General features: G+C 48.7%; 2 protein-coding genes across 3 annotated transcripts in view; both read right to left on the reverse strand.

Annotated features, from left to right (window-relative positions):
* Window positions 1-208: 208 nt before the first annotated feature.
* LOC101661779 (zinc finger protein 805-like) lies at window positions 209-14,793 on the reverse strand. Of its 2 annotated transcripts, XM_045292305.1 has the most exons (4): window positions 14,713-14,793; window positions 10,580-10,706; window positions 7,038-7,133; window positions 209-4,013 (listed from the first exon to the last, which is right to left on the reverse strand). In XM_045292305.1, the coding sequence occupies exons 1-4, from the start codon at window positions 14,740-14,742 to the stop codon at window positions 2,383-2,385; spliced, it is 1,884 nt and encodes a 627-aa protein (XP_045148240.1). In that variant the 5' UTR covers window positions 14,743-14,793; the 3' UTR covers window positions 209-2,382. The 2 variants fall into 2 exon arrangements, with proteins under 2 accessions (XP_045148240.1, XP_045148239.1); XM_045292304.1 differs by lacking the exon at window positions 14,713-14,793 and having other exon boundaries at window positions 10,580-14,060.
* Window positions 14,794-14,847: 54 nt separating this feature from the next.
* The window catches only part of USP29 (ubiquitin specific peptidase 29), a 46,767-nt gene continuing 44,338 nt past the window's right edge, over window positions 14,848-17,276 (reverse strand). The window contains exon 4 of the mRNA XM_045292364.1: window positions 14,848-15,015. Within this exon, the coding sequence (XP_045148299.1) occupies window positions 14,848-15,015 (168 nt within the window). The remainder of the gene's footprint in view (window positions 15,016-17,276) is intronic.

The following is a 17,276-nucleotide window of genomic DNA, read 5'->3' on the forward strand; positions in this document are numbered from 1 at the left end:
AATGACCTACCTATAACCCTCTCCCAGGGGGTAAAGGGAGACATCGGACAGTGCAAGACATGGAAAAGTAATAATAATTGTTAAATTATGAAGGGTTCATGAGGGAAGGAGGGGAGAGAGGGGGAAAAATGAGGAGCTGATACCAAGGGCTCAAGTAGAAAGAAACTTTAAAAAATGATGATGACAACAAATGTATAAATATGCTTGACACAATGGATGTATGTACAGATTGCGATAACAGTTGTACGAGCCCCCCAACAAAACAATTTTTAAAAAAAGGAGGTGTCAATAGTGAAGGTCTTGAGATCTCAGGTAGGAAGAAAGACAATGGAAGAGGTGAAAGCAATGAAAGACTACCTTTCTCAAGAGCTTTTAGAAAAATGTTTGATAGTTTAACCCAAAATAACACCATCCAATAATAAGAAAAAAAACCTGCTGCCATTAATTCGACTCACAGTGGCTCTGCCCAGGGGTTCTGAGACTGTGCCTTCCCATGATGGCTCAGAGAGCAGCTGTTGGCTTGAATCCCTGCTTGCGGCTAGCAGGCCAATGCTTACCAGACTCCTTACCCAATATGCTGTGTAGGATTGGATATTTAAGAAGATCAAATAGAAGTAAATTTCCTATACATCAAAGTGCTAAAATGCTGATACCAGTAGACTATAAAATATATACAAATTAAAATTCTAAAACAATTGCTACATAACTCCAAAAATCCATAATACTGGAATTATAAGTACATTGATACAATTCTGAAAATGTTGAAATAATGAAGCAAAAAAATCCCCAGCTTGATAAAAAACAACAGAAGCAAAAGAAACATGAGTACTAAAAAAAAAACCAGAAATGGCAGACTTTATGTCTCAACATATCAAAATAACACAAAAAACCCAGACCTTAGATCAAGAATTATTTTAAATATAAAGGGTTTAAATACATCAGTAAGAAGATAGGCATCAGCCGAATGGATAAGCTGTTCAAAAGAAACTTCAAATATAATGATACAGGGAAGGTTGGGTATAAACTGATGAAAAATGATAAACCATGAAAATATTCATTATAAAATGCAGAAAAGGTTATGTGAGAGCCAAGAAAATGAACAGGCAGAAAGAAGGACATTACATAATGATAAAAGGATCGATATATAATATATATGTATATATACATAGCAATCTTAAATATCTATACATCCAACAACAGAACTTTAAAGTACATGAGGTAAAACCTGACAGAAAGTAAAGGGGGAATTGACAAATTGACAATTACAGTTGGGGACTTCCTTACCACTCTCAGAAATGAAATAGAAAAATTGGACAGAAAATCAACAAGGGTACAGAAAATCTAAATGGCAAAATCAACCAACAGGATCGCATACACATTTACACAACATACAACACAACAGTGGCAGAATACACATTTTCACCAAGCACTCAAGGAACATTCAACAAGAGGTACCATTCATGTTCTGGGTCACAAAACAAACGCCAATAATTTCAATGCTCAGAAATCACACCGAGTATGTGTTCAGATTGAACAAGAAACAAAAAAAGAAATCTGTAAAGAAAATATACCAGGAAATAATATACACTTCTAGATAATCTTAGAGTCAGAGAGGGCATCTCAAAAAGAATCAAGATATATTTAAAACTGAATAAAAACATTAAAACTTATAAAAATTTGTGGGATGGTGCTGAAATAGTGGGGTGGAAATTTGTGGAATGGAAAACCAAAGAAACTAAGGATGCTAAATAAACTTTGAACACATTTCAAATATGAGAGAGGAGTCACTTTACCCAACTGTAATATTTACCACAGAGCTAGAGCAAAAAACTGAAGAAGTAGGAGAGGAGTAAGAAAAGAATCTTCTGTTAAAGTACATTAATAATAAAAAAAAAAGTACATTAATAAAACAACAGTCCTAAGTGTGCAATAAAATGTGCCCATTTGTATGTGTCCTTATTAAACATCAAAGGATTCCGTGAGAATGCTACGTATTCCTCACAGATTGAGGCTCCTAGAGAAGAGACAATACTGTGGAACAAAGGCTTTCAGAGGCTTTTCTGCCCTGCTCTCAACTGACTGAACTCAGCGGACACCAGGCCGTGTGGAATAGCCAAGAAAAGGGGACAAGGCTTTCCCGACCCCAAATAAAATAAGGAAGTCATCACAAACTGTCATAGGCTTGGCAGAAAACCTGAAAAAGTTTCCCTTTTCCGCTATATTCTCTGACACTTCCTTATTTAAAAAAGAAAAAAATTCCTGAGATAACTGCAGTGTAAACTAAGGCATAAAATGTGGCTGAAGGCTTTCCCAAGTGCACAATGGCCCCTGGGGGTGTCGGTGGTCCATCTCTAATACACCCCTTCAGCCACAGATCACTCCTTACCGGGATGACCCATGCGAGCTGTCCCTTTGGTACGAGCAATCAGCTGCTGAGTAAGATGGTTCCTCGGGCCAAAGATTCCCCTCCCTGGTTACATTCAAAAAGTCTTTCCCTAGGAAGAGTTCTTGAATGTTGACCGAGGTCTGCCCATCGTTAAAAGGCCTCTTCCCATCTGCCACATGGACAGGGCTTCTCCCAGTATGAATCCTCAGGTGCTGAGTGAGGGAAGAGCTGCGACAGAAGGCCTTACCACATTCACTGCACTCATAAGGCTTCTCTCGTGTGTGGATGACTGAGTGTCGAATGAGATTTGTGCTCCAGCAAAAAGTTTTCCCACACTCAACGCACTCATAGGGCTTCTCTCCACTGTGAATACGCTGGTGTCTTGTAAGGCCAGACCTGCGGCTGAAGGCCTTGCCACACTCAACACACTCATGGGGCTTCTCCCCAGTGTGGATGGTGTAGTGTCGAATGAGGTCAGCCCGGCTGCTGAAGGCCTTCCCACACTCTTTGCACTCAAATGGTTTTTCCCCAGTGTGGGCCCTTTTATGCAAGATGTACGTGGAGCAGTGGGTGAAGGCCTTTCCACACTCAGTGCACACATAGGGCTTCTCCCCAGTGTGGATCCGCTGGTGCCTCTTGAGGTATGACCTGTGGTTGAAGGCCTTCCCACACTCTGTGCACTCAAAGGGCTTTTCCCCAGTGTGGATGATGTAGTGGTGAATGAGGGCTGCACTCTCACAGAAGGCTTTCCCACACTCACTACACTCATAGGGCTTCTCCCCAGTGTGAGTCTGCTGGTGCCACATTAGGTAGGACCTGTGTTTGAAGACCTTCCCACACTCAAAGCACTCATATGGATTCTCTCCGCTGTGAATGAGGTAGTGCCGAATGAAGCCTGGCCGATCACGAAACGCTTTCCCACACTCTTTGCACACGAATGGCTTTTCTCCAGTGTGGCTCCTCTTGTGCAAGACAAAAGTGGAGCGGTGGGTGAAGGCCTTTCCACATTCATTGCACTTGTAAGGCTTTTCCCCACTGTGAATTCTCTGGTGCTGTGTAAGGTGTGATCTTCGGTTGAAGGCCTTCCCACACTCTGTGCACTCAAAGGGCTTCTCCCCAGTGTGGACCATGTGATGCTGAAGGAGGTAAGTGCTCTTCCGAAAGAACTTCCCACACTCTGTGCACCCATAGGGCTTCACCCCAGAGTGAATGCGCTCATGTTGGGCAAGAAGACGTTTCTTGTTAAACACTTTTCCACATTCCTTACAGATATGGGGATCTCTCTCTTCATGAGTCTCGCCATCTTTAGCAGATCCATGTGAGCTACTTTCATGGACCGCATCTCCTGCAGAGATTTGTTCCTGTGGAGTCCTTGAACACATATCATTACCTGTCCCCAAACCATCATGCCCAGGGCTTTTTCCCCAAGGGAGCTGCTCCTTCTGGGTATCTATGTCTGGTCTCAAGTGTTGGTCCTGTATTTCTGGTGGTCCCTCCTGACACCTGTCTTGTCCCACCTGAGAATCCTTGGAGGACACTTGTGTCAGGGGTCCATGGACTAAAGTTCCCTCTGAGAAGGTCAGAGCAGGAGTGGTTGGCTCTGTGGTCTTAAGTCTTGCTTTGTCCCCTGAAAGATATAACAGAGCCGATTAGTAATGCCAACATAAAACAAACAAACAAACCACTTCAGTGAGCAGATGGAAATAGTGCTCTGTGCCTGCTGTCCTTTAACATCTCTGAAGCCCACGTGCGCAATTGCTTTCCTTTGTCATCCTTGGACTCTTGACCCCTTTATAGACCAGAGGACAGAGGGTCTGAAGCAGAAACACCTTTTCGATTCCAGAAGTGCTGAGGGAAGAGAGTAATGACACTGTGTATGGTGAATGCGCTTGAAGCGAGGCCATCTCATGGTGCTAGGAACTCCTATTTGCAGCCCAAATAGGAGACGGGAAGAGATCAGGGAGAGATGTCCCCAAGGAGGGGCTGAATGGGTTCCTAATGCAGACACAGGAACCCACACAAAGAAAGGGAAGGGTGATGCAGCCTAGGAGACAGAGCAGACAAGGCACAGAGTCTTCGGAGAAGCCAGGGAACAGAAGAGAAGACAGGCAGGGCAGAAGGGAGGCTGAATGTCAAGGCTCTACTCTTGGGTGACAGTGGAGATGGTTATGGTTACGCCTATGTGTTAGTGTGGGTAGACTAGAGAAACAAATCCACAGAAACTCTTATGTGTATAAGAGAGTTTTATATAAAGGGTAAGTGCACATCAAGAAAATATCCCAACCCAGTGCTGCCCAAGCCCCTAAGTCCGACATTAGCCCATATGTCCAACACTGATCTACAAAGTCCTCCTCAAACTTACAAAATACATGCAATGATGCCGAATGCAGGAGGAAAGCCAAATCATTGAGCATGTAAGCATCTCAGCGCTGGCAGGGGTTTCCACACGGCTGCTCCAGCACCCAGGGCTGCACTGGGGTAGGTCCATGTGGCTTCTCCTCAGGGATGTCTCGCAGGAAGTGAGCCTTGCCAGCTGAGGCAGAAAACTAGCTAAGGCAGCTGCAACTGCTCTGACCATCAGAGAGCAAGAGACCAGACAGACAAGGCTCACCAAGCCCTTTATCTCTCGGCCCTTCAATTAAATTGCCCTTCAGCAGCCAGGCTGGCACAATAAACCTTAACTATCACATCCTAGTACCCAACTTCTAACTCCCAGGACATGGCTTAGATCATAAGCAGAATCTAAATGGACACAGCAAGTCTGGTAAGCCTGAGGAACAGCTAGGTGAAAAGAGTAGCAAAACATTGTTTAAATGAGTAAGATTTTAAAACGTAACACGTAAAAGAAGCACTCTATACCTAGAGAAGCAATATAAAGCCGACAATTCCAGCCAAATCAATGTCTGGGTTCAATACATAAAACTTCACATAAAATCCCAATTGGATTCACCATGGAACTTAATCATCTGATTCCACAATTCATGTATAAAGGCAAAGAGCCAATACTATCTCCTTAGGAAGGAGGGGACTCAACCCTGTAAGGGAACAGCATTATCATGAACTCATACATCACTGAGGGGCGCAGTCCTGGCACAGAGCTGAGACAAACTGGCAAAGGCAAAGAAGAGCGAGCTCAGTCACATCGGAAGAGAGACCACTTACCTAACAGCTAGAACATTTGGCTCCTCTCCTGAGGGACACATACAACTGCACACTATACTCAATCCAACCTCAGAGCAATAGAGACGAATGTCAAGCCCCAAATTTAGCGCTTCTGATATAAAATAAATGAGAACATCTTCTTGATAATGGAGTAATGCAAAAATTTTTAATAAGTAATTAAATCCTTAAAATATTTATAAACCAAACTACACCAAGATAAGAACCTATTTAAAATATACTTCAAAGAGAATGAACAAAAAATGCTAAAAATGACCAGAGTGCATTTCCAGCAAATATACTGACGAAAAAGTTACCATCAGGAATGTACAAATACACATCAAGAAGAGAAGAGCAAATGGCTTAATAGAAAAATCTTATGAACTAGTGTTCCCGAATAGATGAAAACATAAAAAAACAAAACTGCAGACCCAGAAAACCAAAAATAAATAAATATATATAGATTGTCCACAAAACATTAAAATGTTCAAATTCTCCAACAAAGAGAGCAATACAAATCAAGACTGCTAAGACAGTACTTTGTATCCACTTGACTGACAACAACGAAGGAGCCTTAGTCTCACATATCAGATCAATGAAACCTCCTGCATGTATTTTCCTTGTGAAGTTTAAATGGTATAAGGCCTTTGGGGAAAATGGAAATTATCTTGTAGCACTGAGTATTCACATAGCCTGTAATCCCACTCTTAGAAATGTTACTATTCTGTATCAAATTGTATATCCGAAAAGTGGATATTGGAATTCCTAACACCTATATGTGTGGATATAATCCTATATGGGAATAGGACCTTCTTTGTTGTTAATGAAACCCTATCAGTGTAGAATTTTTTTTAGGCCATCACTTTTAAGCTATGACAGGAGCAGCTTAGGCACAAAAGCAAGCAAGTATCGAGAGGGAACGTAGATGCTACATGAAGATCACCAAGAAACCAGTAAACGGAATACAGGGTGGGACATCGTGGGGACTGCAGTCAGTGAGGTGAGACAAAGCGTGTGAATTGTTGAATGTAAGACTGATGCTCTGCTTTGTAAACCTTCGTTTATAATACGATTTTTTTAATAAATAAAATTGCTGATTAAAAAAAAGGTGATGTATACACTAGAGTAGTCTCAATACACATATACAATAGCATTAGGTAAAACCGTGGAATTGTGAGAAAATGACCAAAATGTGACAAAGGCATGAACTGAGCACAGGTTTTAGAAACGTGTCCCCAACAGACTTGCTGCACACAGAGTGGCCATAATCTATCCATCTGTGAGTAAACAAGGACACGGGCAGTTTCTGTGAAGCATAACAAGGCGGGGCACCCTCCTCCTCAAGAGCAATGAAGCACATGAAGGGGTGGGGGTGAGGGCACACACGGCAGAGTCAGAGTGCCTACAACCTTGGGCCGGGGGAGCAAGTAGGGTCAGTGGTCTCCTCCCAGTCTGCAGGGCCTCCCACTTGCCCAGCTCCCAGTCAACCCACCTGGACAGGGGCTCTGGCACAGGTCTTTCTTCACGGCCTGTAACTCTTGCCCGAGCTCCAGCTTGTAGATCAGCTCTGGCCGGGGCACAGGACACCCTGTTCGTGGAGAATGGAAAGGCCACAGAGGTGTTTGAGAGAAGAACTTAAAGCGCAGTCCAGTCTGGGGCTTCAGGGTGAGAAAGAGACCTGGGAACGAAGCCGCTCCCATCCACGCTGCCAAGGCCTGCCACTCATCGAGGACACCCCCCCCCCCATGGGCCCCGAGACAGGCTGCTCGACTAGCACCGTTCCTTCTGCACTGCAGCCGACAGCACACCCACACTGTTCACAGACAGCCTGAGACCCACAGAAACGAGCCCTCCTTCCAGGGGTGTTGTCTAATGCATCTCAGTCCCTGGGTCTCCCCAGCCAGTGGAACAGAGCCCCCTGGGGCTGACTGGTTCCCACCCACAGATCAACGGAAGTGACTCCGGGCGAGGAAGCCTGGGGAACAGCAGGCTCTACCTTTTCCCAGTCGTGGCTCCCTTCCGCGTGCCCACTGCATCCGATCTCGGTCATGGGAGGTGGGCGGGTGACCAGGCCAGCCACTCGTTCAAGTGTGAGCCTTCACTCCAGAAAGCAGGACTGAGGGGACCTGCCACCCCCAATGCCCCGAGCATCCTGCGACCACTGCCAGAGAACTCACTTGAGGAGCAGGACCAAGGAAAGAGGGCGAAGAAACAGACTTGGACTGTCATATGTCCTACCAACCTAAGAGCCTCCTCCACCCGAGCATCTCATTAGGCGGCGTAATGTATTTCCATCAGGCAGGGCCCCAAACAGGTTTCAAGAGTTCAATACAAATTGCCACCTTAAACAAGGTTGATGATGCACGTGGGGAGCAAATAGCTGGGCCTGCTCAGATGGCGGCCAACCACACTGCTCTTTCTGGGTGGGTGTTGCTCTCTAGGGTCCTGCCAGTAATGTGCTTCTCCAAAAGTCCGGTCAGAGTTCTTCCGCCAGAGTGCTTTGGGAGCCCACTGCAGGGTTTTATTGGCTGGACTCTGGAGAGCAGCACACATTCACAGCTGGCATGACCAGTAGTGGTCTTTCAGTGAGGCACAGTTGTTTGGTTTCCTGAAACTGGTTGCCAGGGAGGCGCTTCTGACTCACAGCAGCCCCTACAGGGCAGAACAGAACTGCCCTAGTGGGTTTCTGGGGCGGTTCATCTAAACAGAAGCAGACCTGCCTCATCTTTTTCCCAGAGGGGCTGGTGGGTTTAAACTGCCGACCTTCCAGCTAGCAGCTCACTGCACTGCCCAAGTTCTTGTTTGTTTCCTACTCAGATGAAAACACCCTGGGCACCAGATGTGGCTGGTATGCATTGCACATACAGCTCTTGTCTACGCGAGGAGTGACTGGCCCGGTTCGAACCAGTTTGGAGCCCTGCCTGGAGGTGACCCATGTGAGCCCAGCAGGTACTAACAGATGCAGGGGCAAAACCCCGATGGCTCTAAAGGTCAGCCAGTGGATGAGGCATCAGACCCACAGGAAGTTCAAACAGCAGAGCCTAAACCGCAGGCCAAGATTTAACCAGTGAATGCTAAGCAGATTCAAGCTGGCATCTGCTGAAAGCTTAGCACTGAGCTCAGTAATGGGAAAAGGAGGGGATGTTTCTTCCTCTCTAGTGGGAGTCATGCTCCTCACAAGCCCAGGGCCTTTGCACCCTTGGGTTCCTCCACTTAGAATCTGTATGCCCCTGCTGGCTGCCTTGCTCCACACGCTAACTCGAATTCTCTGGGTCTCAGCTCAAATGCCACCTCCTTCAAAGACTTGCAATACAGCCCCAGGTCAACGTATTCCTCAACTTGCCACGCTGCCACAAAGTTTCAGCCCCGATAAACACCAAACACGTTGCCAATGGTCAATTCCAATTCATAGCAACCCTAAGAATGAAGTCAAACTGTCTCAGAAGGGGTTCTTGAACCACTGCACCTAGGGCTCCCCTGAATTCTAGTATGACAACGTGTGGGGTGTAACCAAGTCCCCAAAGTCACACAGTGATTAAGCACTCAGCTGCTAATTATAACTAAGGTCAGTGGTTTGAACCAATCAGTGTTCCTATGGACAAAAATGTGGCAGTGTGCTTTTGTAAGCCTGGACACCCTCTGGGGCAGCTACACGTTCACAACAGCTTTTCTGAAAAGTGCCTACTGTTCTGGTTCTTGCTGTGGTGTGCCACTGAGTCGATTCCAACTCACAGGGGCCTCATGGAGAGCCAGACCTGCTCACTGGGTGTCCGAGGTGGTGATCACAGATCAACAGGCCTTTCTTCCACAGAGCTACTGGGTGGGTCTGATGGCCAACCTTCCTGTTAGCAGCTGAGCTCAATCGATGATGACACCACCAGGGTTTCATGGTTCTTAGATTTCTTCCAAAATGGAATAACCCTTTGTTCTGGTCACTGCAAAAGCAGAGCCACCTGGCTGTGCGGCACATCCCAGGGAAGAGCACGCCCAGACGGAAACGAAGCACGCGCGGCCTGCTGGGGCTGTGAGTGTCAGAAGTCCCCGCTTGTGAACAGACCCAATGCTCAAGATGTGGGAAAGACAAGGGAGGCAGGGATGGCTTTCTCGAGTGTCCTGCGAAGGCAGCTAACCATTACTGCTGCTGTCATCATCGCCATGACTGCCGCCATGACTCCTGCTGCAGCCCCTTCCAGAGCCGTCTGTGCACCCACGGAAAACGCCGCTGAGCGGCCCCAGCAGGACTGCTGTACTGGTCCCGAGAAAACATTGCTGCGTGTGGCCTGCACACTTTAAGGGTGCTCACCGCACTCCAGGTCTGTCACCCAGGGGTGACCATCAGAAAGATGCCCAGGCTCTGTCAAAGGAGCCCTGTGGTATAGTGATCACAAGTTGGGTTGAAATCTGCATGGTTGGAAGTTTGAAACCACCAGCTGCTCCAAGGGAGAAAGCCTGGGCTTCCTACTCCCAGAAACAGTTAAGAGTCTAGGAAACCCACGGGGGATCGCTCTGAGCCAGCACTGATTCGACGGCAGCGAGTTGGGTTGTGGTGGGGGTGCTATCTTCCCAGGGGCTCAGGATGGTGTAAAAAGGGTGGTGAGAGAACGAGAACATGACAGAGCAGGCGCTGGCATGCTATTTGGACTCAGAAACAGGTGAAGGTTCTAGTGTGCTCCCAAAGTGCCAGGCCATGTGACTCCCCGTGAGCCCCAGCAGGCAGCAAGGACAGCACAGTCAAAGGCCCACTGTGGAGGTGGCACTTGGGAAACTGCAGGAGTCTGCTCAGTGGGGAAGGAGGGAGTGGGGCTGGGGGAGCGGAGCACTGAAAACTGGAAGTCAGAGGCCCACAGAGAGAAGCCAGGGCACAACCTGGATTCCTGCCGGCAGGACCCGACTGGAACGCCTGCATCTGGGTTCTGCGAGACACCCATTGTCCTCCAGCACACCCATTCCTCGGGAGGGAAGTCAAAGGGGAATGGTGTTTCTTGCCCAAGAGACGAGTCTGGACAATGACAGTCGCTGTGGGGAGGATCTTACCCAGAGAGACCAGCAGCCCACAGTTTGCTAGCATCACCTCCTGGTACAAACTCCTCTGAGTAAGGTCCAGTTGTCCCCACTCCTCCTGCGTGAAGGTCACAGCCACATCTTCGAAGGTCACAGGCACCTGAAGAATACAGAGAGAGGTAGCCGTGCTAGCACTGGGAGGTTTGGGGTTGGGCTTGGAGCCCCTTCTCCACACCGATACTGCTGGAGGGTCTCCAACCATCTTTCCCAGTACAGTACTGCGGGTGAGGTGGGCATTGCTCTGGGCGGAATCAAACCAGGTGGAAAAGACAGCATCCACACCGGCCCCTGGAGAAGAGCAACCTGTTTCCACCATGAGATGCAGAGGGTACAGGCTTTCTTTCAGATGGCCCAGGGAAAGGAGGCAGCAATGACTAAGAGGACCACCACTCTCCCCGTGCTGAGGGCTTGGCAGGGGTGCTAAAGCAACGACCAGGCCCACTCTGACGTCACACTCCTGTAGCTTTACTCCAGACACCTGAATCCGACACTTGCCTGCTGCGTTACTGGTCTCACTGGACTGTCGGACAACACAGGAAGGGCTCCCACCAGCAGCACTGAGATTTCCAGATGCTGGTCCGGGCATGGTGGGCTCTGGGTTTACCCACTCCCAGTCAGCGAGGGGAACATCCTCCTCATTCTCTCCCAGGCCACAGCCAGGGACTTGAGCCCTCTACTCCAGGGTCCCAGAGAGTAACCCCAACACCCCTCCTTCATCAAAGCCAATCCACAATCTAGTAATTTCTGCTGCCAAACCCATTTCAGCCACTCCTGAGACTATTTCTGTGAATGGGGGCAGAGGGGAGGGGCTCTCATCTCTGAACTCCCAGAAGAACCCCCATGGGAGGCGCCTGCCTGAGCAGCAGCGGGGTGGGTGCTCCCAGCACTCAGGCCCCTCTAGCCTGGGAGACTTCCAGGGAACCACTCGCCTCTTTCTCCTTTCTCGCCAAGTTCTCACTTCCCCGAGGCAAAGCCGCTTCAGCGCCATGGAACACAAGGGGCAGGGACAATGCGGAACCCCGGCCACAATGTTCATACTGACTGAAATGTGAACAATTCACCCTCCCAGGACCTGTCTCTGCAGCTGTGTGTAGCGGGGCAAGGGCGGGAGGGGGAACCATGGCCACCACACAGGTCCTATCGGGCCACCTTAAAATAACCAAAACCCTTGGCCTTTGCCAGGCACATTGGTCAACCCTCGGCTGCTAACTGAAAGGTCGCTGGTTAGTGCCCACCAAGTGTACAGAGGGAGGAAGATGTGGCAGGCTGATTCTGTAAGCATTCCCAGAAGCTCTACTCTGCCCTGCAGGTTTACTAAGACTTGGGATCGACACAGTGGCAGTGGGTCTGGGGTCTGAAATGACCCACCTCTATTCCCCAATGCTTGAAGTCAAGGTCGCTTTAGGGGTCATCGTGTAAGGGAGTGGCTAAAAGCACAGACTCCAGTGATCAGCACACAGCATGCAAGTTTTTGGTACTTCAAAGCTGTATGACCTGGAGCAGATTACAAGGGTCTCTGAGCTCCAAGTGCCTCTTGGGTAAAACACATGATATTACTACCCAACTCTGATAAATTAAGGATTAACTGAGGTGATATGTGACTGCCCAACTTACAATACCAGAGACTCGACAAACGCCAGTCACCAGGGCTCTTCTGTTCTGATGGTCTGTTCTCCTGTTTGCCCACACATGCTGGAAAACCTCAATCGAAACCCCCGAAGCCATGGCCCTCAGTCACCTTTAAGGTCAGAAAGCGAACTCGCCCTCATGGATCAATTTAGATAAGTTGTTCCACTAGTGAGGCATGTCCTCCGTAACATTCAGCCCTTTGAGGCCAAAAGCAGAGTGCTTGCCCAAAGGCAAAGTTCAGAAGGCAGGAAGGGTTAGGAAAGGTGAACGAATAAAAAGAAAAAATAAAGGAGCAAGTGCGGTGATATTGCCAATCAATAACATGGAATAAAATGTATATGGATTTTTTGACATAACACTGAATTGCTTTGTAATTCACCCAATTCACAAAGAAATTTAAAAACAAAAACAAACCCTCAACCCAGCAGGCTTTAATAATTTTCCCAGATACCCTACACCAGAGGTGGGGAAGGTCCAGCCAGCAGGCAGCACAAAGCCTGAGGAACCATCAATACCAGCTAACATCACACGCCTCCTCAGAGTAGCAGATCCAGCTTCACACTCGGAGTGAGTTAATGAAATGTTTGACCAAATACAGGCTCGTTTTTCAGTGGATGATTCTGTATGGCCCTCACATGATGTTATAAATATCCGAAGGGCTTTTAGAAGAATGGTCCCCCACCCCTGCCTTACACAAAAAATGCCAGACTACAGACAAGTAGGGCAAGAGCTACTTTAGTTGGAATTGCCAGGAAACCACTCCATTCAGATGACATCTAAGAAGGGGAGCACGCCAGAGATCTAGTGCCTGTGTCCTAGTGAACTGCAAGGATAAAGGGTGCCTCTCCCTTTCTCTACCAGCATGGTGAACACGGCCACCATCCATCCTGGCTCGGTCGTCTCACCGCCTTTCAGGAGCAAGAGATTCCTGGTCCAGAAACAAAGGTGGAACCATCCCATTCCTCAATGGGTTTGCATGAAGACTCGTGACAAAACCAGGTACTGTTCTAAGAGGAGACACTGGACAAGTGGCTCTCTAAGGAGGTGCTCTCAAAGGAGGTGCATGGGGGATGGCAGGCCACTAGCATTCCATCAGATCATGCTTACAATTTGAGCAGCATCTGATCAACTGAACCTGCCTTTGTTTTTAATGCATCGGAATTAAGAAGCTGATCAATACATCTGGAAGTTCATGGGAAAAGTGGAACTAAAAGATACTGGCATTTTCCCATGATGTTTCTGAAGCCTCTTTCCTATGTGGGACCTTTGGGGTCTAGAGGATAAAGACTGAAATGTGAAAGAACCTCGCACAGCCAAAATGGTGTGCTTGCAGAACAGCGAGCAAGGGGATCATGGAAAGACGAGGTTGTGAGGGGACTGGTCTGGGTGTATGAGGTAGACACTTGCAGGTCAAGGTAGGGAGTTGGGTTTAAGTCACACACAACATAAACTTTTAGAACAAAGGCTCCCAAACTTAGGAGCAAATGTCTCCCTTTTCAGAAAAACAAAACTAAACTCAGGGCTTCCCTAGCAGTTCATCGAGAATAAAGTGTAGACATCTGCTTGTGCAGCTCCAGGGACGGTTCTGGTGGCCCTGGGGAACATGCCCCACTCTGGGAAACAGTACCCTAGAGGGAGCACCATCCGTTCTTCAATCAACCACTACACACGAGAGACAGCCTCGATTCTGCTGCTCGGTGCCAACAGCTGATTCAGACCCATGACTACCCCATGTGACAGCGCAGAGCTAGCTGCCCCATACCCTGTTCTCGGCTGTAACTTTTACAGGAGCAGGATGCCAGGCCTTTCTCTCACAGAACTGCCCGCCAGTTTGGGACAGTAGCACGTTGCTGAATCGTTGTGCTACCAGGCCTTCAAAGGGTCTGGAGGTGGGGGGTGGAGGGAGGGTGTATTTATTCTTTTATTCTAAGTAGGGATTATGAGAGCCTGTGGAAAGAGCTTCATACTGAGCAAGGCTCAGGGAGGAGCCCTGGTGGCATAGTGGGTTACTAGTTGGGTGGCAAACTGACAGATCGGCGGTTCGAAACCACCAGTTGCTCCACGGGAGAAAGATGAGGCTTTCTGTTCGCAGAGAGACTTAGTCTCAGAAACCCAGAAGGCAGTTCTCTGATCTTACGGGGCCGCTGAGGCGGAATCCACGGGTGGCAGAAAGTTGGGGGTTTCAGTCAGGGTCCTGACACTGTCCTCGGGCTTGGGATCAAGTGGCTGGCCAGCCCACTGGACAGAATCCACTGATTTTCCTGGCCCCCAGGAGCTCAGCCCACGTCCCAAACCAAACCCCTTCCCAGAGTCCAGTTGACCCTAACTCAGAGACCCATAGAGTCTTCGAGGCTGCAAGGCGTTACAGGCGCAGGCGGCCTCACTGCCCTGCTGCCCAGCGGCTGGCGGGTTCGAACCGGCGACCTATAGGTGTGCCGCCCAAGTCTCACCAACATCCGAAATCCGCCCGCGCTCACCTGGGGCGGATCCATCAGCGCCGCCGCCATCGTGGGGCCCCGGAGGCCGGGAGGGGGCCCCCGCAGACCCACCCTGCGGCGCCCCGGTCCGGGGACAGGGCTGAGCGTCGCCCTCGGGCCTCAGTCTCCCTGAGGTCAGGCGCGCCGGGGTCCGGGCGCCGCCCTTGGCGCCTGCGGAGGTGCAGCGGGGAGGCAGGTGAGCCCACCCCCAGACAGGTGCCGAGGGGACGCCCGGGCCGGGGTTCGCCTCTCAAACAGGGGCTCGGTCCCGAAGGAAGAGGGGAGCAGCCCTGGATGATTTCTCTAAGGGTGAAGACCAGAAGGGACAGAAACGCCATAGGCAAATGGCGCACGTTCCGAAGTAACCGGAAGTCCCGCCCCGCTGACGTGACTGCCGGAAACGCTCCCCTCCCTTTAGGCCGTCATTGGTCCACTCGAGCGGTCGACGCACGGCGCATAGCCTTCTGGGTCATGTAGTTTCCGGCTACGTCCATGCCTGAGAAGAAGCGCTTCTCCCCGAGTCCGGTTCAGGATGAAGTGGACACAAGACCCGGAGTTAAGCCGCAGGGCCATCCATCCCGTGACGGGGAAACCGAGGCGTGGAAAGCGGGAACATTGCAGCATTTAAATCAAGTGCAAAGATGTGGACCCAGGCTCTACTCTAGGATCCTCATCATATCCCAGTACCTTACCGATCCTGTGTATCCTCTTTAATTGGTGGTGTTATTTGTTGTTTTAACAACAAAAACACTGATTCTAACTCCTGGCAAGCCCATGTGTGCCAGTTCAACAGCATAAGGTTCATGACTGTGAATGTTAGAAAGCAGCTCGCCGGGGAGCCTTTTTCTTCCAAGGCACCCACCCGTGGGTGGGTTTGAACCGCCCAACTCATAACCATGGAATGGGTACCAGCCCAGAGGGATCCTACGTGACAAAGTAGAGCTGCCTCACGGGATATTCGCTGTCATCTGCAAGCCTTTCTCCCACAGAGCGGCTGGTGGATTTGAACCATCAACATTGCCAGCCTTTCAGCTAGCAGCTGAGTGCTTCACTGTTGTGCCAAGAGATCCCTTAAAAATCCACTACCACTCTGACTTAAAACCCCCAACAGGATGTTATTCATGAAACATATTAGGGGAAACTGGCATAAGAAAATTATTAGAAGGAATCTTTTTGGAAGGACTTACCAAAGACCACCCCTTTCCGCCAATAGACAAGAAGAGGATGCTGGGTTCTCAATGGAGTTAATCTACTTGTGTGAACAGCCCAATTTTTGGACACCTTGGGCCCACTAATATGGTGCACAGGTATTTGGGTAATAGAGTTTGCTTCAGGCGCTTGGAATATGATCTGAGATGCTGGGACTGCAAGTGAAGGAAGCTTGTTAGCTGCCCTGCCCCAACTCATGTGGGTCTTAAAGCCACAACGGCTGAAATGCCACTTGGTCCCAGACCATACACATAATGGGTGGAGGATCAGACAGTGGTGGCCCTTCAAATTTTCACTGCCAGGTTTTTGGATGTAGATCACCAGGTCTTTCTTCCGAGATGTTGGGGACGGATAATGAACTTGGTTTCTCAGACCCTTATAAATAACTGAAGACCATTCAAAATGAAAAGTCGTTAGTTGCTACCAAGTCCATTCCTACTCATGTCAACCCGTGTATGAAAACCTGGGGTTTTCAGGTTTTTGAATTCAGGAAGATTACCAGGATGGGTTCGAACCACCAACCTTTATGACTAATGGTCGTGTCACCCAGGGACCTAAATGGAAGATGATGTGCGCTAGTGAATAGATTATGACTCAGAGAGCAGAGTTCTCTGTTCCATGGGACTTCCTAGGCCAAGTGTTTCCTCCCAAGGAGCAGCTGGTGGGTTTGACCCACTGGTCTCCCAGTGAGCAGCTGAACAATGAATAAGCAAGTCCAACAGCATACAGTTTCATGACTGAATGTTAGACAGCAGCTCGCTGGGGGGGGGCCTTTTTCAAGGCAACCATCCCTGGGTGGGTTTGAACTGCCCATTTTTGCTTAGCAGCGGAAGAACATTTGACTGTTTGTACCAACCAAGGATAAGATAGGGCACATGTCTGGATTTCCCCTAAACCAAAAACCAAATTCACTGCCATAGAGTCAGTACTGACTCTTAGCAAGCCCCTGGGGGTTCCCCAGACTGTAACTGTTTACGGGAGTAGAAAGCACAATCTTTTTCCTGTGGAGCCGCTGCTAGTTTCAAACTGCCAACCATGTGCATTACAGCCCAACTTCACCACGATGCCACCAGGGGTGGTAGTAAATTGAAAATAGGGGCACCAGTTAGGGAAGGTGGCAGCTACTGATCTAGTTCTGACCACGCTGAGCGGATTGCTGCTGAAGCAATGGTGTGTCCTCAGGCTGGTTGCTGCAAGGGTTGTAATTCAGAGATGATCCAGTCCTTTGCAGTGGTTGTGTTAGACAGGGTTCTCTAGAGGGATAAGACCAAATTGCTGATAATTATATTTATTTATAACGATAATTAGATATATAACAAGAAATGAACTGTTAAATCATATCAGATAAATATATA

This window comes from Echinops telfairi, unplaced genomic scaffold (genome assembly GCF_000313985.2).
Source record: "Echinops telfairi isolate 266 unplaced genomic scaffold, ASM31398v2 ScPeMD7_655;HRSCAF=1070, whole genome shotgun sequence".
Taxonomy (NCBI): Eukaryota; Metazoa; Chordata; class Mammalia; order Afrosoricida; family Tenrecidae; genus Echinops; species Echinops telfairi.